The sequence below is a fragment of the Halichoerus grypus genome, chromosome 5, assembly GCF_964656455.1.
Source record: "Halichoerus grypus chromosome 5, mHalGry1.hap1.1, whole genome shotgun sequence".
Classification (NCBI taxonomy): domain Eukaryota; kingdom Metazoa; phylum Chordata; class Mammalia; order Carnivora; family Phocidae; genus Halichoerus; species Halichoerus grypus.
This window is the reverse complement of record NC_135716.1, coordinates 1208871-1234641: the sequence shown is the minus strand read 5'-3', so window position 1 is coordinate 1234641 and position 25771 is coordinate 1208871. Positions and strand designations below refer to the sequence as shown.

Here is a 25771-nt window from a genome sequence, read left to right as displayed (position 1 = left end):
GGAGCCTGGGGCCACCACCTTGAGGCCTTCCTCCCCACCAGGCGGCCAGGGAAGGTGCCTGCAGGTCCCACCAGCTGACCGCAGCCTTGTTTACAACTCTGATCAGGGCCTCTCCGGTGGCCCAGGTGGGTCACCCACAGCTAAAGCAGGGCCCTGGTCACGCACCTCCTTTCCTTTCTATTCGGGGAGAAACAGGGCAAAAATGAAAGCCACAGAAAAACCAACCAGGCTCCAGTGACTTTGGATCTAAACGGATTTATTTTGTGTTGTTTTTTTTTTCCCTTTCCTTGGCTTCATAGCAAATGAAAAAATTATCCAACAAAACCCAACAACACAGGAAAACTTTCAACGACTTAGAGCATCTCCTGCTCAGAGCGCTGGGCAGGAGCAGGCCTGGAAAGAGCACAGGACCCACTGGAGGCCAGGGGCCTGGCCGTCCTGCAGGGATCGGCTGGCCAGGGGCTGCGCTACCTTCCCCCCACTGGCCAGTCCAAAGAGCCACTGGGCTTTAAAAAAAAAAAAAAAAAGATTCCACAAACAAAACGAAACACAATTTAAATGAAAATAAAAACACTTTCTTCACTCGCCTCCATGCCAGGAGGTTCAGGCTGAAACCTCCTCTTAAAAAAAAAAAAAATTTTTTTTTGCTAGAAATACTGTGCATTACTTTTTTTTTTCTTCCACTTCTCTTGAAGATTAAAATAAGATATATTTCCCCGGGAGTCATAAATACGATCTGGTGCATAGAGAAATAGCAGCAGGGGAGTCCGGGCCAGCCCCCACCCGCAGAGCGCGGCGACCCCCCCAACCCCCCTCCCCCCGTGAGTATAGTAGGGCAGCAGGACTGAACACAGCATAGATAATATTCCTTGGCTTCAATCTCTAGGGGACGCCGGTGGCAGGGTGGGGGGCAGGCGGGCAGGAAGGCAGGCAGGGACCGGACCCCTCCGAGCGAGCGACACATGCTGGGACACGCGGACGTCCGAGGGTGGACCCCGGCCGGGAGCGAGGGAGCTTCCTCCGGGGTTTTCTTTCCTAATCACCGAGCAAAATAAATAGAAATACTTCGAAAATAAGGTCGCTTTAAAAAGGAGTAGTAAAAACGGGCAAGGAAGGTGAGGCCGCGAGAAGGACGACGGACGGGGGAGAGGCGGGCGGGCGGCGTCGGGGCGGAGGAGCCCGCTGGCCGTATGTACAGGCGGGCGCCGGGGACAAGTTCGCTCCGGCTCGACCCCCCCGGGAAGCCCCCGCTCCGTGCGCAGAGGGGTCGCGGCCACGTCCGACGGCGAGCCGGGGCGGCGCGGGCCGAGCAGGGGCCTCCAGCCCGGCGCCTGCGGACCTTGCGGCGGGGCGCGCGGAGTCCGAGCGTCTGCCCGGCGGCGGCGCACCCTCGGGGCGGCCGCTCACAGGAAGAAGTCGGGTGCGCCCTTGGCCCCGCCGGGCCCGGCCTGCGGCGGCGAGGACTCCCGCGGGAACCCCGCCCCGCCCGCGCCCCCGGGGCCACCCCGGCCCGCCAGCTTCTCGTATTTCTCCTTGTACAGGTCCCGCTCCTTGGCCAGGCGCCCCACCTCCAGCTTCAGCTGCTCCACCTGGCTCTGGAGCTGGCACTTCTCGCTTTCCAGAATGTGCCGCTGCTGCACCCGCTTGAAGCGGCACGACTGCGCGTAGCCGCGGTTTTTGAGCGTGCGCCGCTTCTGCTTCAGCCGGGTGACCTCCTCCTTACTGAAGCCGCGGAGCTGCCGGTTCAGCTCGCGCACCGACATGGACACCAGCTGGTCGTCGGAGAAGCGCTCCTCCAGGCGCACGTGGTGGCCCGCGCCGCCGCCGCCGTGGTGCGGGTGGTGGTGGTGGTGGTGGTGGTGGGCGGCGTGGTGCACGCCGTGATGGTGGCCGGCGCCCATGTCGTCCGCGCCGCCGCCGCCCCCGAAGCCCTGGCTCCGGAAAGCCTCGTAGGCCGCGGCGGCCGCCGGGTGGTGCGCGCCGTGGTGCCCGGCGTGCTGGCCGCTGCCGATGAGCGCCTCCACCGCGTCCTCGGGCGTCAGGTTGAGCGCCTCGGGGTTGAGGTGGTGCTGGTAGCCGCTCATCCAGTACAGATCCTCCAGCGCCGGCTTCCCCGAGGCGCCCCCGACGGCGCCCGGGCCTCCGCTCGTCGGCCCCGGGGTGGCCCCGGCCTGCGCCGCGCTGCCGCCGCCGCCCCCCGCGCCGCCGCCGCCGCCGGTGCCCGGGCTGGGCGCGCAGAAGCTGGGCGAGGAGGGAACAGAAGAGCAGGGCGTGCTGAGCGGCGTCGAGGACAGCGAGCCGGGCGGCAGGCGGTGGCAGAAGCGCTCGGCCTCGGGCGGTTCCTTCTTCACCTCGAACTTCATCAGGTCGAAGTCGTTGACGTATTCGATGGCCAGCGGGCTGCTGGGCAGCTCGGCGCCCATCGCCAGCTCCGCGGCCATCGCCCGGGACCCCGGCCCCGCCGCCGCACCCGGCTGCGCCCCGACGGGAGGCGGGGGGGGGAGCCGCGGGCCTCTCCCCCCCTTCACTCCCCACGGGCGGCGGGTCTCGGCGAGGGGGCGGCGCCCAGACGCGCGGGGAAAAGTTTCGCGCGGCCAACTTAGGGGCGGGGGGAGGCCGCCGGTCGGGGCTCTCCGGCGGCCCCGGCCGCACCCCGGGGGGCGCAGGCCGGCCGCGCTCCCTGTCCCCTCGTCGGCGGCCGGGCGGGTGGCCGGGCGGGTGGCAGTGAGGCCGCCGCCTCGGGCTGCTCGGGCTCCCCGCGCTCCGCCCGCGTCCAACCGGCCCCGCCTCCACGGCCGACCGCCGCGCCGCGCGCTCCCCTTTATAGAGCAGGGCGCTCGGGCCCGCCTCCCTGGGAGGGGCGCGAGCCCCCAGGCCAATCGGAGCCCCAGACCCGCCGCCCTCATTTGCCTATCCCCATGGCAACCCGGAGCCCAGCTGTCAATCTCCTGCGGGGAACAGCTGTGGGAAGGGGAGATGACGGGCAGCCCGCGAGCGGAGGGGGCAGGGCCCTCTGGTGGCCGCCGCGGGGGACTGCACGCGCGGAGGGCGCGGGGCAGAGGGGTGCGGAGGACGCACGGCGCGGGGGGCACGGAGTCCGGCCTGCGGCCTCCAGGGCCCCGCGTCCGCGACGGGGAGGCCGCAGAGTCTCGGGGAGCTGACGGGGCCCCTCGGTGCCTCGGTCTCCCCGCCGCCCGGCGGGCCGTGACCCCGCAGCCTCGCTAGCGCGGCGGCGCCGGGACCTTCCGGCCTGCCGACACCGGGGCCACGGCGCGGCCCGGTCGGGCGCGGCGAGGGGAGTGCCGGTTATTTTTAGCGCCGCGGTTCGGGCGGGTTCAGGAATTTAGTCAACAAAGTTGCTGGCACCTCCGTTCAGCGGCTCCACCGCGGGGCGCAGGTGGGGGGGGCGAAGCGCGCGGGCCGGCGGGGGCGGGGCGCCGGGGAGCCGGGGCGGGGGGGCCGAGGGGCGCGGGGGTAGGAGAGACCCGGGACCGCGGCCGAGGGGCATCGGGCGCGCACGACTGTGCAGGGGCGCGCTCCCGGAGCAGGGGGGCCCTGGACACGACCCCTCCAGGGTGGACGGAGCTGGGAGGGGCCGCACCTTGCTTCAGCGTCACCCGGAGTGCTTGGGGCCCCCCACCCACCAATTTCTATACTGCTGTTATAGGACTTTTACAATTAACAAATTCAATCTTAAATATAACCGGCTGTGCATCCAAAGAAAATTCTGGAAGGACCTGGGCAGGAAGTCACTGGGGCAGCTTGTTTTTATCTTGTTCCAGGCATAAATGCCTATTATCTTATAATCACAAAAATTCATACAAGTGGGAGGGAAACCCCGTTTCCTAAGATGTCATAGGGTGGCCCAGCCCCGCTGTGCCAGGAGGGCACCACTCACCCCTTCCTCCTGCCCCCACAGCCCTCCCGGCCGGGCTCTGCTGGGCAGGCAGGGTCAGGCCCACCACGAGGACCCTCCTGCCCCTGCAGGGATGGCTCAGCTGGTGGCAGAAGCAAGGCCCCCGGCTGGCGCTTGGGCTCCAGGCTGCATGGGTTGCCAGTCGCATTGCAGGGTTTGGGGTTCCCTTTAAGGACCCCCACCCTGCGCTCAGAGGGAGGCCACACTCAGCCACCAAGTCTAGCTAAGTGGGGACAGGTCCCCCTACATCAGGCCCCCAAGTGTGATATTCAAGGATGCTGGGCCCTGCCTTCGATCACACGCAGATTCATTCATCTGGCACATAGCACTTCTTCATTTCCGCACCCACTCATTCATTCACTGCCCTGGGGCGGAGGCGGCCTGGGGCCAGGCACTAGCCTTGGGGCCAGACTAGCCAGCAGGCCTGCCCTCAGCTCTTGGCTGCTCTGGAGCCTCGGGTGCAGGAGACCCGGGGGAAGGCCCACGACCCCCAGCCTCTTGCTGCTTGTATGGGGGGGCAGCAAAGCAAGGTTTACTGAGTGGGGTACAAAGCTCCCAGAGAGAGGGAAGCCGAGAGGTTTGCCCCTCTTGCTGCCTTCTCTTCTGCTCCCTGAGGCCTGGGGGGCCTCCTCAGGGCTCTTGCCAGTCAGGGGCCGGCAGGCTCGGGAGGGGTCACCCCTGCGGCGCTGGGCAGAGTGGGCGTGCTGGGCTTCTTGAGCCCAGGGAAGGTGCTGGCCTTTCCGGGCTCAGGTGGCAGGCTCCCAGCCCGCTCCTTCCTCCTCAGCCGGGGCCGGGGAGCGGAGTCCGTGAGGACCCAGGGAAGGCGGACAGGCTTGCCGTGTGCCCTCAGCCAGAACAACGCCGTCCTCTGGGCTCCCTCCACTGCCCACGTGCAGCCAGGAGAGGAGCACCCCGATTCCGCGCTGCCCCAGAGAAGGTGCGTGCTCTTCCCGTGCAACCCCTGCATGCCAGTCAGTGCTTGAACCAACGGGATTCCACAGGGCCCACCCCGTGGCTCCTCATTAGATGCACCCCACAAATCTGTACTGAGTAGCTACGGCCTTGCCCTGGGGGCGTCTTCCATCAGGAAGGTGGCCCAGAGATCTCTGGTGGGAAACGAGCCCGCGGGAGCGTGAGGACATAATGCAGCTTTTCGTTAGGCGCCTGGGCTCTGTGTTGGGTGGGTCTGTCCCCGGCTTGGGACGGCTCGTCTCTGAGCCCCACCGCTGGGAGGACGTGGAGGCAGGGGCGACGGGCCGGCTGGTGGCTGGAGCCGCCGGTAGCGCCTTCGGGCCCAGGCCTGGCTGGATCCGGGCGGTGCGGGCACGCGGTTGCCCCCGTGGGCTGGTCGGGCTTCCTCGCAGCATGGAGGCTGGTTCCCAGGGGGAGGATCCCAGAGAGCGGGGTGAGGGGTGGGCGCCGGGCATTTCTGTGAGTGCCCCGTTCGCCGAGGTGTGGCGGCGGTCTGCCCGCCGCTGTAGACCAGGTAGAGGAAGAACACCACACGGGCCGGCATCCCTGCGGGCCTGCCCCGTGCAGGTGGCTGGAGGCAGAAAGAAGCCACGCACTGACCCACCAGTAGACCACGCAGTGAGTGAGCGTCTCCGCTCGGAGCAGACCACCCTGAGTCTAGCGACCTAACCCACGTTTACTACATCCCGCCCGGTGTCCGAGGCCTGAAGTCCCGCAGGCCTTGACCACCGGCCCCCACGCCCGCCCCGCTCAGGGTCTCCTGGGCAGGTTCCTCAGGGAAGGGTGCCTGCAAGCTCGGCTGGTTGCTGGCAGGGCTGTTTCCCAGAGTCTGAGGAGCCCAGGCCCCGGCTGCCTGGGGGCTGGTGGACGCCCTGGGCTCCCCCGACCCTATGGCTGCCCCCCCTGGGCCGCAGGAGAGCCTTTGGAGGCTTAATCAGCGGGGGACAAAGTCAGCGGGGTTCTTGCCTGGAAGCAGGTCCCAGGTCCCGCCCTTCTCAGAGGGAGCCCCGGGAGCAGGTGAGAGGCCGGCAGGGGGCGGCGGGAGGGGCTGCCGGAGCTTGCTGCGGGCTGGGGGGGGCGCCCGCCACGCCAGCCGCCACCGGACAAGCACCAGCCGGCAGGAGGACGCCAGCCTGCCCGCACTTGTCCTGGGCCGCGCGCACTGCCCGGGGCTCCGGACCCTCGATGTTAATGGACGCTTCAGCAGAAAGTGTGGTGCTGCACAGGGTCTGGACGGGTATTTTTGTCCAGTCCCCGCTGCTCAGCCCCCTGACAGGGTCCCACCCCCCCACACCCTTCCTGGGCTCAGTGACCACAGGGCCCGGTGCCCTCCCCACTTAGGGGGCTCATCTGCCCTTAAAATGAGGAGGCTGTGTGCCAGGCACACTCTGGGGGGTGCACACAGCCGGGGGGCACCTCCTTGGGGAAGGGCTTCGGGCTGGGAAGCCCATCGCACCAGGGGCTCTCTCCCAGTCCGCTCCCCCAGTCCTCCGGTGAGGCCAGGCCCACCCCGCCCCAGTCCTCGCCTCCCCCTCCTGCTCCCACAACAGGCACCTCACTTCACCCTGAGACTAAGGACCCCCAGCTTAGAGCTTAGACGTGGACCACGGCTCCGAGGTCTCCAAAGCCACCTGCCTGGGGCCCAGCCCCTCACCTCCAGCTCGGAGGGTCAGTGAAGTGTCTGCTCCCCGCTGCAGGGTCCGAGCGGGGCCACCAGCCCTGCCACTCTGCTGGCCACATGAACCCAGGCCTCAGCTGGACAGACATCCCCCCCCTGGCCACAGCAGGCAGCAGGAGAACCAGCGCGAGGGGCCCAGGGCCGGCCTGCTGCCCTCATATGGGGCTCCCCATCCTGTGCGGCCAATCTCTGGGAGTCCCCATAACCTGCCACGCCAGGGCAGTCCACGGAAGGGCACGGGCCTGGGGCCAGAGACGGTAGGCTCCAGGAGAGGGGGCAGCCCTTCCCCGGTCTGGAGGAGCCCATGCTGTGCTCTCTGCAAAGGCCAGAGGCTCTGCCTGGAATGCGTGTCCTCAGCCGGCACCTTGATTAGTCTGGGTTGGTGCGGACGCGACCAGCACCTTCATCCCCGAGGGTCTCTGCTGGCCTGCTCCTGGCACGAGAAGCCCAGAGTGACCAGTGGGCACACTCCGCTCAGAGCAACTGCCCCCCCTGCACCCCCGGCCTGCCCAGGAGCCCAGACTCTGACCAGGCAGAACCCGGGCCGACAAGGTCCCCAGATGGGTCCAGGAGCGTGGGGGAGCTGGGCCCGGGCCCAGAACAGGGCAGCCACTGGCCCAGCGTCTCGTGCTTCCCGGAGTGCCAGCCCTTCCCGAGCCTTCCCCCCTGGCCCACGCGGTCAGACCAGCTGCTTCTGGGCGCTGGGCGGGCTGCGTGGCTCCAGAGCAGGCCGCGTGGCTCCAGAGCGGTCAGGAGACCCTGGCCAAGCTGGAGCGAGGGCCGCGCTGGGAGGGGCCGCCCCCCGGTAGCCGTTCAGCACGCAGTGGCCCGGCTGCCCAGCCACAGTGCCCACAGCTGCCCCGTCCGCAGCACGGGGTGCGTGTCCCCTTGTCCACTGGGAAGGGAAGAGCAGGGAGGCTGGAGGAGGTGAGGGCCTGAGATCAGGCTGGACTTAACAACTGTGTCTCCAGCCGTCTGTCCAGCTGTCCAGGCAGAGGAGGGAATTTATCCCCCCGTCCCTTCCCTCATCAAAGGTTCAACCTTAGTGGGGAGGTCACGGTGGGGGCCGAGAGGGAGCCCCGAGGGAGGAGGGGGCAGGAGACAGGGCAGCGGCCGGCGGCCCGAGCTCCGGCCCCGGGGACCGCCTGCCATGCCGCTTGCAGCCCCCAGCTGTGCAGCCCCCCACTGCTAGTGCTGCGCCCAGACTCTGAGCCCCCACCCTGTGCCATCGGCCCTGCTCGTCTGAGGGGGTAGGAGGGCTGGCCCACAGTGGGGACCCCACTGTTTACTGATGGGGAGTCCCTTTCTTTCCAGCCAGGCCTGACTCCAGAACCCACCATGCTGCCAAGTCAGCGGCAGCAGGGGCCGCGAGCACGCGTCTCAGGCCCCGGGGACGTCAGCGTGGGGTCCCGGACAGGGGGCAGCCGCCATCACAACTGACTGTGAACTCTCGTTCTGCTTCACCGGCCAGCTGCTGACACGGACACAGGCCAGGCCCCTCGCCGTGAACCGGCCCCGTCCTCACCGCGTCTGCGGCTGGACAGGGATGCCACCCCTCAGTCATGGACTGGCGGGGAGCGGGACCCCTCCCCACTGCCCGCTCCCCATCACGGCCTCGGGGCTGGAGTGTCTGCCCGTCCGAGTGTGGGCTGGGCCGCGGGGGGATCCGCTCCGGCCAGTGGGCCCCTCAAGGGCGTGGTGTGGGCTGAGGCCCTCACACACTGGCCAGCGCTGGCCCTTGCAAGCCGGGCCCACAAGGGACAGGCAGAGGAGGGACAGTGAGGCAGCAGACCCGACTCCAGGCTGAGACGCAGAGCTGGCGGCCAGCTGGGGAGGGAGGTGCGGGGACACACTCACGTGTGGAGTGACTGGGGGGGCGGTGAGGGGAAATCCCCAGAATGGCCCTGTGCCCCTTCCAATCCTTGGCCCCAGCCTCCCAGGGTCCCTGTCGGCCCAGCCACTGTCCCGAGACACCCAGAGGAGGGGCTGGGGACGGAAGCCCAGCTTGGGGCCCCTGGCTCCAGCCTGTCGCACCCAACACGTCCCCAGGGTCCCCTCCTGGGCCCCTCCCCACCAAGCACGCGGGCTTGGCCACGGGGAGGAGGTCACCTCCAGCCCTCTGAGCCATTTCAGGGAGGCAGGGAGGAGGGCCGACATTCCTGCCCAGAGACCCTGTAGCCGCCAGGGATCTGTGGCCAGGCCTTCTTCTTCCGTGGGGCACCCCTTGGAGGGGGTGCCTCGGGGTCTGTGGGCAGCGCGTGTCCCTCCAAGCTGGTGCAGGCAGGGCTGGGCCGCGGTGTGACGGCGGGCAGAAGAGCCAAGCAGACACAGGACAGAACCTTTATTGCTGAACATAAAACACCCACCAGGGAGCCTGGCAGGAGTCCTGGGGGAAGGTGGGGGGTGCGTGGCGCTGCTGCTCACACCCACAGTGGGCACAGGCCTGGCTGGGAGCCCTGCCCGGCACCCCTCTGGGCTGGGGGGACTGGGAGGAAGGTGGGTGTGCAGAGGGGCTGGCTGGGCAGAGCCCTGGGCACACACTGGTCACGGAAGGCTGAGGGCCAGGTGGGCAGAGCCACGGCCCCGGGGCTCCCGGGGGTGACTCGGCGGCAGGCGGCCTCTCCTCTGGGGCATGAGCCTTCTTCCTCTCCAGGAACGAGGGGCTGAGGTAGGCGCGGGCTGGCCCCCTGGGCCCTCACAGACGGGGTTTGATGTGCAGAGTTTTCCCTGTTCCGAGAGAGGCAAAGGTCAGGTGCCAGGAACCCCCCCCAGCCAAGGAGGAGCGCCCCTACTGCCGAAGCTTCCGGTTCAGGCTGGGGGAGACTCCTTCCAGCCCCCTGCCTGCGCTGGGGTCCAGGGAGTCACGGCAATCTGCTGGCAGGGCTATAAATACCAGGTGCGTGCCACCTGCACGCAGGCCCGACGACGCAGCCCACGCTCCCACGTGGAGCCAGGCTGCCAGACGCACACATGGACGCTCACCGTGCCTTCTGGCTCAGCAGCCGAGCGAGCAGCTGGCTGGGGAGGGGTGGAGGGACCTGGGTCCCTGTACAGAGGGACAGGGCCTAGGGGCAAGAGGGCCTGGGGGCAGGGACGGCTTCCCGCAGCAGAGCAGAGGGCCTGAGGACAGAAAGTCACGTCCAACGGGGGGTTCCTGCGCGGTGTACCCCACGCTCACGGGGCCTCAGTGCCTCTCCTCTGCTATGAATGCTCCAGGCCACCTCTCAGGCTGGCACCCCCGCTGACCACAGATGGGGCTGCCCTGAGGCACGGCACCATCTACGTGTCCCCGTGAGCCTGCCTCTCCTCCTGGGTCCCCCACATCAGGACTGAGGACTCCAGTCACCTGCTCAGCCAAGGCTCCAGGTCCGCAGACTTCACGGCCTCTGCCTGCGGGCCGTGGCCCCTACTGGCTGGCTGCTGGCCTCCTGCCCCGGAGCCCTCCCAGGCCCACCTCCTTCTGCCCCTCCAGCTCCCCATCCTGGCCCAGGTCAGGGGAGGGCCGAGCAGGAAATGAAGGCTGATGGAGGCTCCAAGGCCAGTGGAGCTCTCTGCAGCCTCCCGTGGGCCTTGTCCACCCTGCCAGCCTCCAGTGACCCTGGGGATGGCGGCCTCAGGGCCCCCCACCCCGCTCCCTCCCCACCGCTGAGGCCTGCCCGGATGGAAGGAGCTGGTGCCCTGGTCCCGGGCGGGCAGGTGGAGGGCCTGGCCGCAGCTCTGCACCCTGAAGTCGGGGTACCCACAGGCCCGTCGTCCCGGCCCCTCGGAGGCAGGCGTCTGAGCGTGCTCAGCGGAGCCATTAGAGAAGGCTGCAGCAAGCATCTTCCATTAACGTTACGACCGTGAAATATGACAATAAAATGATAGCCGTATGGTCGCAAATTTGCAGCCCGCCGAGCTGCGTGGGGTTTATCGTCACTCAAACGCGCGGAGAGCTGTAAAATGTTTACAGAAAGGGTCGTTTGCAGCCATAAAATCCTCTTTTCTCTCCTAAACAAGGCTGAGTGGAGCCATTTACCAAGCCCCAAATGTTCATCAGGGGAGAGGAAACATCTGTTCTCTCCAGGAGCGCGCGGTGATCTTCCAGAACAAATTAACAGAAATGGGTGCTTCCTAATTAAATCAGCCCTCGGCTGGGGTGGTCTGCGCAGCGGCGCGGCTGTGCTCACACCTCGGCCAGCTCTGCCCCGGTGGGCGGGGGGTGCGCACCTGCCAGTGGGGGACGTGGCCCAGCAGCACCCGGCCCATGCTGGGCGCTCGTCAACCATCCAGGCCCTGCCTGGGAATTCTGACTCGGTGGGTCTGAGGTGGGCACTGGGGCCAAGCTGCCTACCTGAGTCCTTGGTTGGGGGGCTCCTGGGGGCCCGGGCCCTGGGCTGGCCTCCTGGGCTCGGCGAGGACTGCAGGGAGATGAAGGCAGGCAGCTTGGAGAGGCTGCTGGAGCCAGTCGCCGCCGAGGCAGCCTCCTGCTGGAGAGACAGCTCCTCCTGGTCCAAGGACAGGGAAGGGGAGGAGGGCGAGGGGGAGGGGGGGGAGGGGGAGGGCGAGGAGGGCGAGGGCAGGGGGGAGGAGGAGGAGAGCGGGGAGGAGGGCGGCTTGGATGACAGGGGAGAGCCCGAGGCTGCGGCTAACCCCCGTGGGGAGGAGGGAGGGGAGGCCGAGCCAGCAGCCACGGAGGCAGGGGAGCTGGGCGTCTGTCTGGTGGGGCGCTGGGCAGCCGAGGACTTCCTGCGGGAAAGGAAGGGGAGCAGAAGTGTGAGGGTGGGCGGCTGCTCGGCAGGGCTGGGGTCCAGAGGGCGCTAGCCGACCAGCTGTGCGGCACCTGTCCCAGCAGCCACGGGGCATCGCCACCCAGGTCTGAGGCCAGCCCTCGGTCCCAAAGACAGGCTGGTGACAACATGGGGCCTCTGGCCTGAGGCAGCTGGGGTGAGCCTGGCCAGCGAGCCCCAGCTCCACACTGACCCTGTTCTCACCTGCCAGGGAGCCCACTCACAGGACAGGTGAGCACAAAGGGGGGCCCCAGCCATGAGCACCACCCAGGATCCTCCCTTTCCTGGGGAGTGGGAGTGGGGTAGCTGAGAAGCCCCCACCTTCCTCCATGGGGCAGGGACTGGGCAGTCCCACATAGGCCGCTCTGGGCCAAGGATGTCCTCAGCTCCGTCCAGCCTGGGGACGTGGGGTAGGGCGCCTCTGGAGGTCACTGATCCTCAACTTTGAACTGAGGTTTCTTTTTGGGTCTGAAGCCTTAAGAGCTGGGAAGGGGCCTAGAGGCTCCCGCGGAGGGTCCCGAGGGACGGCTTCCGGCCCACCCCCAGAGCTTACACTCGCAGCCCCCGCTGTCCCCGTCACCTGGGTCCGTGGCTGGAGGAGGCCTTGCTCCTGGGGGGCGCACTGCCGGGCTCCGGGGCGGGGGCTGCCCGCCGGCCGAGGCGCGTCTGGCCTCGGTGCAGCAGCTGACACTGGGCGCCCCGGGGGCAGAGGCCCCTGCGCGAGAAGTCAGGGCACAGCAGTGTGTGCTTCTTCTTGCACTGGGGGGAGAAGAGGTGCAGCTGGGGGAGCCCGTCAAGGCCCCTGTCCCGTGTGGGCGGGCCCTGCCTGCTCTGCCCCCCCGGGGCTCAGGCCCCCAGGCCAGAGCGGCCTGCACTGCAACCATCCAAGCCCCCGAGCCATGAGAAGCATGAGGGCCAGCACCCTGGGCCTGGACGGAAGGCAGGGACCGAGGCTGGCTTGGGGGTCTCGCTCGGCTGGGTTGGGGATTCCTGGGGCACTAATCCCCCCTCCTGACTGCAGAAGATGGGGATGTGGGGGGAGGCTCAATGCCTGGGGGGCCTTACTGCATGGGGTTTAGGCTACAAGCCCAGGGGTGCCCAGGTCGGCCGAGGCCAGCGCACACCCGATCCACCACACCTGTCATGGTGGCTAATTATACCCAGTTTGGGGCGCGCCGTCCAGCAGGTGCTCGGGGCAACACGAGGCCTCAGCTCTGCCCACCAGGCCCACAGGGAACCATGAAGCTCTGACCATGGCCTGCCTTTCCTTGGCCCACCCGCTTCCAGGGGCGGGAGCCATCGGGAGTGATGGGCCCAACTCTCCAGGCCTGCTCTGCACCTACTTCCTGCCTGAGGCCCTTCCAGGGGAGGGGTGTTCTGATCTCTACCCGCCCCTGCAGCTGGCTTAGCAGGCATGACCTGGGAGAGTCGGAATGTAGCAACTGCCCCTCATGTTGACCAGACGGCAGGAGAGACACAGTCCCGAACAAGTAGCGCTGCAGAGTCCCCGCCAATCCCACCCAGAACGGAGGTGAAAACCAGCCTGGGCTGCAGCGCTCACAGACGACACGGGGGGCCCTGCACTGGCTGAACTGCTTGGAAATATGTGGCTACGGCCTCGAAGCCATACCTGCCGAGCCCGAAACCTCCCAGGGAGCCGGTCCCCAGGGCCCCGGTCTCGGCATGAAGAGCCTGGCTGAGGACCCCACAGAGCGTGTGCCCATTCTTGGAGCAGAATCTGGGCACCAGCCCCATTCTTGGCCTCACACCTGCCCCCCAGCAGGGGAAGCCCCTCACACCAGTGCTTGGGAGCTGGTGTGGAGATGGGAGCAGGCTGGAACTGGCAGAGCCATCTGGGCAGGCTGCAGGACCCCTGAACACCCACGGCACCCCGTCAGCTTGTCCCTGTGGTGGGGCCGCACCCACCCCTGCCCCACGAGAAAGCTAATGCTTGCTCACTTGCTCATCCCCCATGCCCTCCACACCGAGTTGAAGCCTCATGAGGCCCGCTCTAAGAGCAGGAGAGTCCAGAGGGTGGGGTCTGCTGGGGAGGGAGGGCAACTGTGGGGGGGGGGTGGAGGGGACAGGAAGGGTCTCTGCGTGGAGAGGGCCTGGCACCGGACAAGAGAAGCTATTTCCCTGGATGCCGAGTGCACACAGAGAGGCGGCCAGAGGGGCCGGGACCTGCGCTGTCCTGGGCAGTGGCCACCAGCCACGCGGCCACCCTGAGCCTCGGCGGCAGCATGCATCCACCACATCAGAGGAGGCTGGGCTCAGCAAGAAGGAAGAACGTAGAAGGCCACAGTTACGTTTCCTCCCTGATTGCACGTGGAAATGTGTGGCAGATTAAAATTCATTTTACCGCTTCTGTTTTTGCTTTTTTAAGGTGGCTACTAGAACACTTAAAATATCCCATGTGGCTCACATCCGGTGGACCTTCCTACTGGGCAGTGCTGGTCTGAGCTATAACCCTCCTCCCTAGGACAACCACACATCCAGGGTCGGATGTAAAGAATGTTCTCGAATCATCCAAGAGCTTTCAAGAAGGTACAATGATGGCAGACGGCTACTCTCAGAAGCATACTGGACACAAACTGAGTCTCCAGTTCCAAGGCCTCACATCTTCACGTAGACTAGGCCCTCTGAGGAAAGAGCAAAGTCAAACCACCAAACAGAAGCCCCAGAAAACCCCCCAAACACCTGGAAATTAGCACAGACACTACTAAATAACTGCTAGGTCAAACAAGAACCAACGGAGAGAAGTCCTCAGGCTCTACTAGCGGAGCGGGCCGGCTCAGCAGGTGGGGGAACAGCAGAACGACCCACGCCAAGCAGAGGAAAATACAAGGCAAGAACAGAAACAAATGAAATGACAAAAGAACAGCAAAAACCAAGAGGGCAAAGAGTTAGTTCTTTGAAGATACTAGTAACTGTGTCTGATAAGACGAATCAGGAAATAAAGAGGGACACATAAGCGTTAGGAAGGACAAATGTGCCCTGACTGTTGGCACTGTGGAGAAACAGCCACCAGGGCAACGTAACCAACAACTTTAACGCCAACGAACCTGAAAACACAGATGAAACTGACAAATTCTAGAAACATCTGTCAACAAGAAAAACAAAACCCGAGTGAATATTCCTCTGACCATAAATGCATGTGAATCAGTAGTTCAGAAACAAAGCAAGCTGCAGCCCAGGGTCTTCCTGAGGTTCCAGCACATGTCCAGTAAGCCGGCCTTGCAGGAAGCGGTCCACGGCCGGGGGCAGAGAGGACACTCCTCAACTCCGTTCCAGGGCTAGAGCAACCCTGAGAGCAAAACCTGAGCAGATGAGACCACAGAAGAGCACTCGGGCCGTTTTCAGTCACGCCTACACGAGGTGTGAGAGTCCCACAGGGCGTGGGGACACACGAGGCTGGGCTCCCTCAGGAATGCAAGGTTGGTTTAACTGAGAAAATCAACAAACAAATCAGCACACTGACAGACTACATGGGTGGAATCATAGCATCACCTCAACAGACACAAGAAGTGTTTAATTCAGCATTAATTCAAAGGTTAGCAGATTATTAATTGAATGGAACTTCCTTAGTTTAATATAAAGGGTTTCTTTTTTTTTAAAAGATTTATTTATTTATTTTAGAGAGCGCGTGAGTGGGGGGAGGGGGGAAGAAGCAGAGGCAGAGGAAGACAAGCAGACTTGGGCCTCGATCCCAGGACCCTGACCTGAGATCATGACCTGAGCCGAAACCAAGAGTCAGACACTCAACCAAGTGAGGCACCAGGTGCCCCAGTATAACGGGTTTCTTAACCTTCCAGAAAGCATCACTCGCAGTGGGGAAAGGTGGGAAGCCCACTACCATCACTACTTAGCACTGTGCTGGGGCCACAGCTGGGGCAGCAGCAAGAAAAGATAGAGAAAACGCATCTAAGCTCAAAGGAGGGGAAACGGCCATTATCTGCAAAAGATACATTTCTGCTTATGTAGCAAACTGAAGAGTCTGTGGATAAACCGTAGCAATCGCTAATACAGTTTAGCAAGGTTCCTGGAGACAAAATCAGTATAAAGAATTGCATGTCCATACACCAATGAACAGTGAGAAAATAAAATTTTGAAATACGTTATTTATAATAACAATAAAAATGACAGGAACAAATCTCATGGAGACAAAGAAGAACTTCAGTAAAAGGCATCGGAGGGGTGGCCTGGATAAGCAGAGTCAGATGCCCGCTCACAGTCAGAAAGACTCCCTGGAAAGATAGGGACCAATTCTCACCAGAGACCACGACTCAGGACAATCTCAATCAAATTTCCAACTTTTTAAAAAAGTTACATTGGATCTAAAATACAGTTCTGGGGGGCGCCTGGGTGGCTCAGTCGTTAAGTGTCTGCCTTCAGCTCAGGTCATGATCCCAGAGTCCTGGGATCGAGCCCCACATCGGGCTCCCTGCTGAGCGGGGAGCCCGCTTCTCCCTCTCCCTCGCTCCCCCTGCTTGTGTTCCTGCTCTCGCTCTCTGTCAAATAAATGAATAAAATCTTAAAAAAAATAAATAAAAAAAAAATAAGATAAAATAAAATATAGTTCTGGAAGGATAAAGGGCAAAACAGCTGTGAAGAAGAACAAGGTGAAAGAATTTATTATTAGGAATTATCATGAAGCTCAAGGAATCCGGCAAGCACGGAAACGGCTCAAGGATACACACAGAGCAGAGCCGAGAGCCCCGACACAGAGCCACGTCCATGAACCCCAGGGGAAATGGGCCTTCCAATGCAAGGTGCTTGGGCAAAATGAAACTGGACCCCGATCTAACATCAGACACTTAGATCAAAGGAGACAGGCCCACGAGTGAAAGGCCAGCCTACGGGGCTTTTGGAAGGCCCTCCAAACTTTTGGAATGTGGCAGGATTTTTCATACAAGACACAAAGGTGCAAGCTGTAAAGAAAGATTGATAAAATAATTTCCATTAAAATTAAGAACTTCTGTTCTTCAAAAATAACACCACAAAGAAGGGAAAAAATAAACCACAAAGAAGATATCTGCCACTTATATGACTGACAAAAGGCTGATGTCCAGAATAGTTTATGTATTTTTATATTCATATTTTATACTTATAAATTCCCTGTGAATCAGCAAGAGAAAACCAACCTAGTGGAAAACTGTCCCCACTCTCACCTAAAGAAACCAACAAAACCCCAGGTATTTTTCAGAAGGAAAGGCCCAAAAGGTTTAAACACAGGGAAGGCATTTGGCCTCATTAAGTCCAGTAAAGGCAAATTAAAAAAAAATATAGTTATAGTAAAGTAACTTTTTGTCCTTCAATTGTTCAAAGAGAAAAAAAGAGGTTGAATGTCACCAAGTGTTGGCAAGAAAACTGGTCCACAAGTGTGAACGGGCATAAGCCACCTGAAAACTGCCTCCAGCGTCTACGACAGCAGACTGTCACCCCCCAGACCGGTGGCCTGCACCTTGCTAAAGACACGCGCTAATGCCCTGATCCCCACAGGCCTTCAGTGGAGCCCAAAATGCCAGCCTGCCCTCCATGAAGCACCAACCAGAGGGGTGAGGCCACGAGAGGCCAGGACCAACTGCAATGCCCACCTGTGCTTGCCCCCACAGCCACCGGGGCTCCCACGGTCCCACTTCCTTCCCAGGGCCCTTTCTCCACTGGCTGCTGGCTCCAGGCCAGCCAGTCTGCCAGGACTCAGGTGGGCCGTCTGCCTTTCCACAGTGCTCTCTCTTCCTTGGCCAGGAACAGGCCCAAATCTTCCATCTAGCTCGTCTACAGCAGCCTCCGATGTGGGTGCCATGTAGGGGCCCCTGGCCTTCCCACTCCTCCTGGGTCTCGCCGGCTCATCTCAGGCCAAACAGCAGCCTCCATCGCCACCTGTCCCTCCTGGGAGCCGGGTCCCACTTCTACTGCCAGCAACACCAGCAGGGTGGTTCATCAACGTCCCCTGTCCCCAGTGACTCACCAGCCTCCTTCCCACCATCCCACACCAAAGCTACCCTTTCCTGACCTTGGAGACAGTCTCGGACCCCCCGCCCCCGCTCCCCACCCCACCCCTCCTCTGACTGTGCCCAACCACTCTCCCTCTGAACATCCCCCCGGAGGCATCTATCCTTGTCCTCTCCTGCGGTCATTTGGGCCAAGGCCTCATTCAGTCATTCACTCCAAAATGGTAACCAAATCCAATGCGCCGCCCCAGAACAGAAAATGGAAATTAGTGGGAAACCAGACAGAGTGCAGACAGGGCCTGGAGTCAGGCTGGCAGGAATGCACCCATGCTGCTCTTCCGGTTTTGATGGTTAGCCTGCTGCTGGTGGGGGCCGTTCACAGCAGGGGCTGGGGGAGGCGTGTGTGGGGATTCTGCACTAGCTTGCAACTTTTAAGTGAATCCACAATTATTACAAACAACAAGTTTATTAAACACAATAAATGAGGAACACTGCCCGTGCCAGGCTCTACGTAGTGAATAAGCCCCCGAGGAGGCAGCAAAGCAGGCAGCAGGGGGCACTGGGCACCACACAGGTGACGACCACAAGAAGGTTCTGTCAGAGACCTACGGACCCATGTGGCAGTGGATCCCCGTACTTCCTTCTGCTGAAGAAGCAACCTGGAAGTGTCCATAGGTGCAGATTAAGGGGCAGTCCAGCCAGACACCTCGAAACACTGTGGCCCCACCCCACCCAGGCCAGCAAAGACTGGCTGGGGAGACCTGGCCCCTGGCGTCCCTTCCTGCCTCACTGGGCTGGTGCCAGAGGAGGCCCTAAAGATGCAGGAATGGGGGCCCCTTCTCCTCCCAGTCAGGGAAGGGAGTGGAGGCTTGGTGGGAAGTAAGTACCACCCACCCAGGAGGAGGAGGAGGGAAACCCTTCTTCAGGCGTCAGTGGAGGCCAAGCGGGGGCCTGGATTTCCACTTGGCAGGGATGAGGCTCCACCTCCACTCCTCCTACACCCAGGGTGTCACAGGACACCAGCCGCAACAGGAAGTTTAAGTAAGATCCAGATCCTCGGGCGCCTGGGTGGCTCAGATGGTTAAACGTCTGCCTTCAGCTCAGGTCATGATCTCAGGGTCCTGGGATTGAGTCCCACATCGGGCTCCCTGCTCCTTGGGAGCCTGCTTCTCCCTCTGCCTTTCTCTCTCGCTCTGTCTCTCATGAATAAATAAATAAAAAAAAAAATCTTAAAAAAAAAAAAAAAAGATCCAGATCCTCATAACATAACAGCCAAAATGTCCAGGTTTCAATAAAAAGTGACTCATCATACCAGAAAAAGGTATAGACCTCAAACTGAATGGAATTCCACACAATCAGTGCTTGGCAGCATGAGGCAGCAGAGGTGTGGGAGTTCTCTGACAAAGATTTTAAAGGAGCACCATAAATGTGTTTATTTTATTTTTTATTTTTAAGATTCCATTTTTAAGTAATCTCTACACCCAACATGGGGCTCGAACTCACAACCCCAAGATCAGGAGTTTCACGCTCCACTGACTGAGCCCGCTAGGTGCCCCTATAAATGTGTTTCAACAAGCAATTAAAAATATGCTGGAAACAATGAAAACAGAAAGTCTCAACCAAGAAAAAGAAAATAAAGATAGAACCAAATGGAAATTTTAGAACTGAAAAGTACAATAACTGAAATAAAAAAACTCAGTGTATGGGCTCAACAGCAAAAGGGAGGTACCGAGGAAAGACTCCATGAGCTGGAAGGCAGAATAACAGAAATTAACCAATCTGATTTGACAGAGAGAGAAAACAGATTTTCTAACATGGAGAGTGCCTCAAGGACCTGTGGGAATACCACATTCATGCACTCAGAGCTGTGGAGGAGAGGAGAAAGAACACAAGAGTAATGGCTGAAAAGTCCCAAACTTGCCAAAAAACGTAAGCCTACAGATTCAAGAAGCTGAGTGAACCCAAAACAGTAAAAAGCAAAGAAATCCACCAAAAACTGTATCACAGTCAAACTTGTAAAAGCTACAGACCAATCCTCCAAACAGCCAGAGAGAAAGGACACTTTACCTGCGGGGGGAAAAGTTCAAATGACCATGGATTTCTCCTTAAGCACCATCGAGACCAGAGGAGGCGGTATAACATGTGCAAGTACTGAAAGGGAAGAACTATCAGCTCAGAAGCCCGTATTCAGCAAAAAATATCCTTCAAGAATGTGGGGAAATCCAGAGATTCTCAGATGAAGGAAAACCATGAGAATTTGTCACCAACAGACCTGCCCTAAAAATGGCTATAGTAAGTTCTCTAAACAGAAAGGAAATGATAAGAGACAAAGCCTTGGAACAACAGAAGGCAGACCAAGATGACCACAACATGGGTAAACATACCAGACTTTCCTTGAGTCTCCTAAATTATGTTTGATTATTGAAGCAAAAACTGTCAGTGTCTGTTGTGGTTTTAAATGTCTGTAGAGGGGAGATGTAAGGCAGGTACAGACGGGGAAGGGTAAAGGGACATAAAAGAAGGTGAGGTTTCTACACTTCACCTGAACTGGTAAATGACAACACCAGTGATAAGTTATGGGTGTACAACACAATGCTTAGTATGACCACTAAAAAAGCTATAGAAAGAGATACACACTCAAAAGCATGAACAGATAAGTCAAAACAAAATTCTAAAACTGTTCAAATAATGCATAAAAAGACAGAAATGAAAAACAGAAAGAACGAACAAAACACAAACTAACAGAAGTCAAATTGCAGACTTAAGCCCTAACATAGCAATAATTACATTAAGTATAAATGGTCTAAATATACCAATTAAAAGACAGAGATTGACAAAGTAAGTTTTAAAACATGACCCAACTATCTGCTGTCTACAAGAAAGGTACTTAGAATATAGTGCAATAGGTAAGCTGAAAGCCAAAGGATGGAAAGAAGTTATATCATACAACGATCAGAAGAAAGCAGGAGTGGCCACATTAATACCACATAAAGCAGATGTCAGAGTAAAGAAAAATACAGCCAGAGAGGTACATTTTACACTGATAAAAAGGATCAATCCATCAAGAAGACCTAGCAATCCTAAATTTACATGCACAAAATAAGAGCTATGAAATACATGAAGTAAAAACTGATAGAAATGAATGGAGAAAGAAAGAAATCCAAAATTATAGGTGGTGACTTAAATACCCCTCTCAACAAGTGACTGAACAACTAAACAGAAAATCAGAAAGGATACAGAAAACTCAAAAATGCCTTTAAACAGCAAAATATAATCAACATTTATAAAACACTCCACTTTACTCAAGAGTGGAGTATATATTCTTTTCAAGTGCCCATAGAACATATACCAAGCATATCCTGGGCCATAAAACAAAGCCCAAGAAACTTAAAATAATTAAAATCATACAGAGTATATTCTTCATCATCATAGACTCAAACTAGAAATCAGTGACAGAAAGATAACAGGAAAATCTCCAAACATTTGGAAACCAAACAATAATCTGTGGATCAAAGAGAAAGTCTCAAAGGAGGGTGTGGGAGACAACAAACAAAAAAACAACCAGAACTAAATGAAAATACATCTCAAAATTTGTAGGATCCAGCTAACTAAATTCATACATAAGAGGAAAAATTTCAAATCCATAGTCTAAACTCCCACCTCAAGACCCTGGGGGGGAAAAAAGAGCAAAATAAACCCAAAGCAACAGAAACAGTAATGATATGAGCAGAAATCAATAATAATAATAAAAAAAACCAATAAGAGAAAAATCAATGAAACAAAGAGCTGGCCCTTTAAAAAGATCAATAATATTGACAAACCTCTAGCAAAACAAACAAAGAAAAAAGATAAAAGTCACAAATTTCCAGTATCAGGAATGAAACAGAGGTCACTACAGACCCTGCAGACATCAGAAGGATAATTAGGGCATACTTCAAACAATTCTACACACATAATTTTAACAACCTAGATGAGATGGGCCAATTCCTAGAAATACACAATCTGCCAAAACTGACTCAAGAAGAAAAAGAAACTCTGACTAGCTCTCTATATAGTAAGGAGACTGAATCAGTAATCAGAAACCTACCAATAAAGAGAAGCCCAAGACCAGAGGGCTTCACTGTCGAATTCTACTAAACATGTAAAGAAGAATGAACACCAATTCTTCTCAAATTCTTCCTAAAAACTGAAGCATAAGGAATCCTTCCTAACTCCAAATAGCCAAACAACCTGTGAGGCTAGCCTTACCCTGATACCAAAACCAGACAAAGATACTACAAGAAAAGAAACTATAGATCAAAATTCGTCATAGATATAGATGTAAAAATCATCAACAAAATACTAGAAAACTGAATTCAGGGGCACCTGGGTGGCTCAGTCGTTAAGCGTCTGCCTTCGGCTCAGGTCATGATCCCAGAGTCCTGGGATCGAGCCCCGCATCGGGCTCCCTGCTCAGTGGGAAGCCTGCTTCTCCCTCTCCCACTCCCCCTGCTTGTGTTCCCTCTCTCACTGTGTCTCTCTCTGTCAAATAAATAAATAAAATCTCTTAAAAAAAAAAAAAAGAAAAAAAAAAAAAAAAAGAAAACTGAATTCAGCAATGGGATTTATTCTTAGAATGCAAGAATATTCAACATACAAAAATCAATCAACAGGGGCGCCTGGGTGGCTCAGTCGTTAAGCGTCTGCCTTCGGCTCAGGTCATGGTCCCAGGGTCCTGGGATCGAGCCCCGCGTTGGGCTCTCTGCTCAGCGGAAAGCCTGCTTCTCCCTCTCCCACTCCCCCTGCTTGTGTTCCCGCTTTCGCTGTGTCTCTGTCAAAAAATAAATAAAACCTTTAAAAAAAAAAATCAATCAACATAACTGATTCAAGGTGATCAATATGACTGGCCACCTTAACAGAATGAAGGAAGAAGAAAACCACATGATCATCTCAATTAATGCAAAAAAGATCTGACAAGATTCAACACCTTTTATAATAAAAACACCAAATAAACTAGGAATAGAAAGGAACATCCTCAACAGGATAAAAATCATATGTGAAAAGCCCACAGCTAACATCACACTCAATGGTGAAAAACTGAAAGCTTTTCCTCTAAGATGAAGAACAAGGCAAGGATGCCCCCTTTTCCTACTTTTATTCAACATAGTACTAGAAATTCTAGTCAGAGTAATTAGGCTAAATAAATATTAAAAAATATATAAAATCTAAGTTTAAAAGGAAAAAATTATCTCTGTTAGTAGATGACATAATCTTATATATAAAAAACCCTAAAGAACCCACAAAAAAATTGTTAGAGCTAATATATGCAGTCAGCAAAATTCCAGAATATAAAATCAACACAAACACACAAAATCAACTTATTACTACACATTTGCAAAGAACAATCTAATAAAGGAAATTAAAAAAAAAATTACATTTACAATAACATAAAAAAAATATAAGATACTTAAGAATAAATTTAACCAAGGAGGCAAAAGACTTACACACTAAAAACTACAAAACACTGCTGAAAGAAATCAATGAAGGTCTAAATAAAGGGAAAGACATCCCATGTTCATGGACTGGAAGACTTCCTATTATCAAGATGACAATACCATCCAGAGTGACCTCAGATTCAATGCAATCCCTACCAAAATCCCAAAGGCCCCTACCCCTGGTTTTGTTTTGTTTTGTTTTTTTAAGAAAAAGCCCATCCTAAAATTCATATGGAATCTCAAATGACCCCAAATAGTCAAAATAATCTTGGAAAAGAAGAACAAAATTGAGGGATTTACATTTCCTGGTTTCAAAAACTTATTTTATAAAGCTATCATAATCAAAATACTTGCTTAAGGACAGACATAGAGACCAGGGCAACAGAACACAGCACCCAGAAACGAACCACCATATGTATGGTGGACGGGCTTTCAACAAAGGAGCCATGACCATTCAGTGGGGGAAGCGCAGCCCTTCCGCAAATGGTGTTGGCCAAACTGTCTGCCCACACACAGGAGACTGACGCTGGGCCCTCATCTCATACCACATACGAAAACTGACTCAAAATGGACCAAAGACCTAAACTTAAGAACTGAAACTATTAAACTCTTACAAGAAAACACAGGGAAAAGCTTCGCTGACATTGGGTTGGACAAGTATTTCTTGGATATAACACCCAAAGCACATGCAACAGAAAAAAACAGAAAAATTGTACTTAATGAAAAACTCTCATGCATCAAAGTGCAGTGTCAGGAGAATGGAAAGACAGAACGGGAGGAAAGAGTCATACATCCTATCCTGACAAGGGTTTAATTTCCAGGACACATAAAGAAGTCTTATGACTCAGGGGCACCTGGGTGGCTCAGTTGGTTGAGTGTCTGACTTCAGCTCAGGTCATGATCTCAGGGTCCCTGTCGGGCTCCTTGCTCAGTGGGGAGTCTGCTTCTCCCTCTCCCTCTGCCTGCCGCTCTGCCTACTTGTTCTCTCTCTCTGTCAAATCAGTAAATAAAATCTTAAAAAAAAAAAAAAGTCTTATGACCCACCAACAAAACACCCCCAAACAACCACATTCAAAAAGGGGCAAAGGAGGTGAACAGATATTTGTGCAAAGAAAATGTACCGATGACCGGGGCATCTGGGTGGCTCAGTTGTTAGGCGTCTGCCATCAGCTCAGGTCATGGTCCCAGGGTCCTGGGATCAAGCTCCGCATCGGGCTCCCTGCTCCGCAGGAAGCCTGCTTCTCCCTCTCCCAGTCCCCCTGCTTGTGTTCCCTCTCTCTCTGTGTCTCTCTCTGTCAAATAAATAAATAAAATCTTTTTAAAAAAATCTTTAAAAAAAAAGATGTACCGATGATCAACAAGGACACGAAAAGGTGCTCCACATCCTTAGTCTTTAGGGAGATGCAAGCTGAAACAACTAGATCCTCACTAGGACGGCTATTAAAAGAAATGGGGGGAGGGATCACAAAGCCTCAGTGAGGACGTGAAGAGACCAGAACCCTTATAAGCTATTGGTAGGAACGTAAAATAGTACAACCATTATGGAGAACAGTTTGGCGGTTCCTCAAAAAGCTCAGCCTAGAATCACCAGATAGTCCGGCAGTCCTGCTCCTGGTTACCCACCCAGAGGCAGGGACAGCAGGCACTCCAAGCGAGGCCAACACGACCACGTCCACAAAGCAGCATGAGCTACGGACCCGGAAGGTACAACCCAAGCGTCCACCAGAGTGTGGCCCGGATGTAAATGGGATGTTACTCGGCCCTAAAAGGAGCGAGGGACAAACTACCATGGGGACGAGAGCCGACAACATGCTGGGTGAGAGAAGCCAGACACAAAAGCGCAGACCCTGTCTGATTCTACTGCTATTAAATATCTACCAAGAGGCAAGTCCACGGACACAAAATGCAGATCAGCGGTGCCCAAGGTTGAGAAGGGGTCGTGGGGCATTATCCCCGAATGCTTAACGCTTCTGTTTGGGGTGATGAAGAAGTTCTGGAAATAGTGGTGGCGGCCATGCAACACCGTGAGTGCAATTAATACCACTGTGTGGTACAGACAGGAGCGGCAGATGCCGGGCGCCTGGGGGCCTAGTCGGCTGAGCGTCTGCCTTCGGCTCAGGTCATGATCCCAGGGTCCCTGTCGGGCTCCCTGCTCAGCGGGGAGCCTGCTTCTCCCTCTGCCTCTGCCGCTCCCTGCCTTGTGCTCTCTCTCTCTCTCTCTCTCTAATAAATAAATAAAATCTTTAAAAAAGAAAAATAGCAAATTTTACATTATACTTATTTTACCACAATTAAAAAATTTAATAATGTAATGCACCAAAAATCATCCTAACATACACTTAAACAGGTGAATTGTAGGCTATGTGAATTATAGCTCAATAAAACTTTTTTTTTTAATTAATTTTTTTTTTTAAGATTTTTTATTTATTTGACAGAGACCCAGCGAGAGAGGGAACACAAGCAGGGGGAGTGGGAGAGGGAGAAGCAGGCTTCCCGCTGAGCAGGGAGCCCGATGCGGGGCTCGATCCCAGAACCCCGGGATCATGACCTGAGCCGAAGGCAGACGCTTAACGACTGAGCCACCCAGGCGCCCCTGTTTTTTTTTTTTTAAAGATTTTATTTAAAAAATTTTTTTTTAAAAAAGATTTGAGAGAGAGAGTGGGAGAGAAGGAGCAGGGGAGGGGCGGAGGGAGAGAGAAACTCAAGCAGACTCCTTACTGGAGCCTGATACGGGGGCTCCATCCCACGACCCTGAGATCCTGACCTGAGCCAAAATCAAGAGTCAGACGCTCAACTGACTGCGCCACCCGGGCGCCCCCCTCAATAAAACGGTTTAAACAAAGACAAAGGAGCGGCCAATGAACACACAGTGTTCAACACCATCAGCTGTCAGGGAAACGCAAAGTGAAGCCACAGCGAGAGACCCTCGCACCACCAGAGAGGCTGCGGTCAACAGGACAGACGCTGACAAGTGCCATCAAGCGCGTGACAGAAGGAAAGCCTCATTC

At 56.7% G+C, this 25771-nt stretch overlaps 2 protein-coding genes across 3 annotated transcripts in view; both read right to left on the bottom strand.

Moving 5' to 3' along the window:
• Positions 1 to 1267: 1267 nt before the first annotated feature.
• On the bottom strand, positions 1268 to 2441 carry MAFA (MAF bZIP transcription factor A). The gene has a single exon (XM_036105730.2). The coding sequence runs from the start codon at positions 2439 to 2441 to the stop codon at positions 1404 to 1406; it is 1038 nt and encodes a 345-aa protein (XP_035961623.1). The 3' UTR covers positions 1268 to 1403.
• A 6451-nt stretch (positions 2442 to 8892) lies between these two features.
• The window catches only part of ZC3H3 (zinc finger CCCH-type containing 3), a 91035-nt gene continuing 74156 nt past the window's right edge, over positions 8893 to 25771 (bottom strand). The window contains exons 10-12 of one of the 2 annotated variants that reach the window (XM_036105696.2): positions 11916 to 12094; positions 10900 to 11294; positions 8893 to 9293 (exon numbers count right to left, since the gene is read on the bottom strand). In XM_036105696.2, the coding sequence (XP_035961589.2) occupies positions 9262 to 9293; positions 10900 to 11294; positions 11916 to 12094 (606 nt within the window). In that variant the 3' untranslated portion in view covers positions 8893 to 9261. Of the gene's footprint in view, positions 9294 to 10899; positions 11295 to 11915; positions 12095 to 21874; positions 22100 to 25771 lie in introns of those variants that run through there. The other variant, XM_078071910.1, reaches the window with a different exon arrangement.

What these genes read in the sequence shown, in the direction of transcription:
- MAFA (XM_036105730.2), bottom strand. Translation starts at nt 2,441, where the DNA reads ATGGCCGCGGAGCTGGCGATGGGCGCCGAGCTGCCCAGCAGCCCGCTG.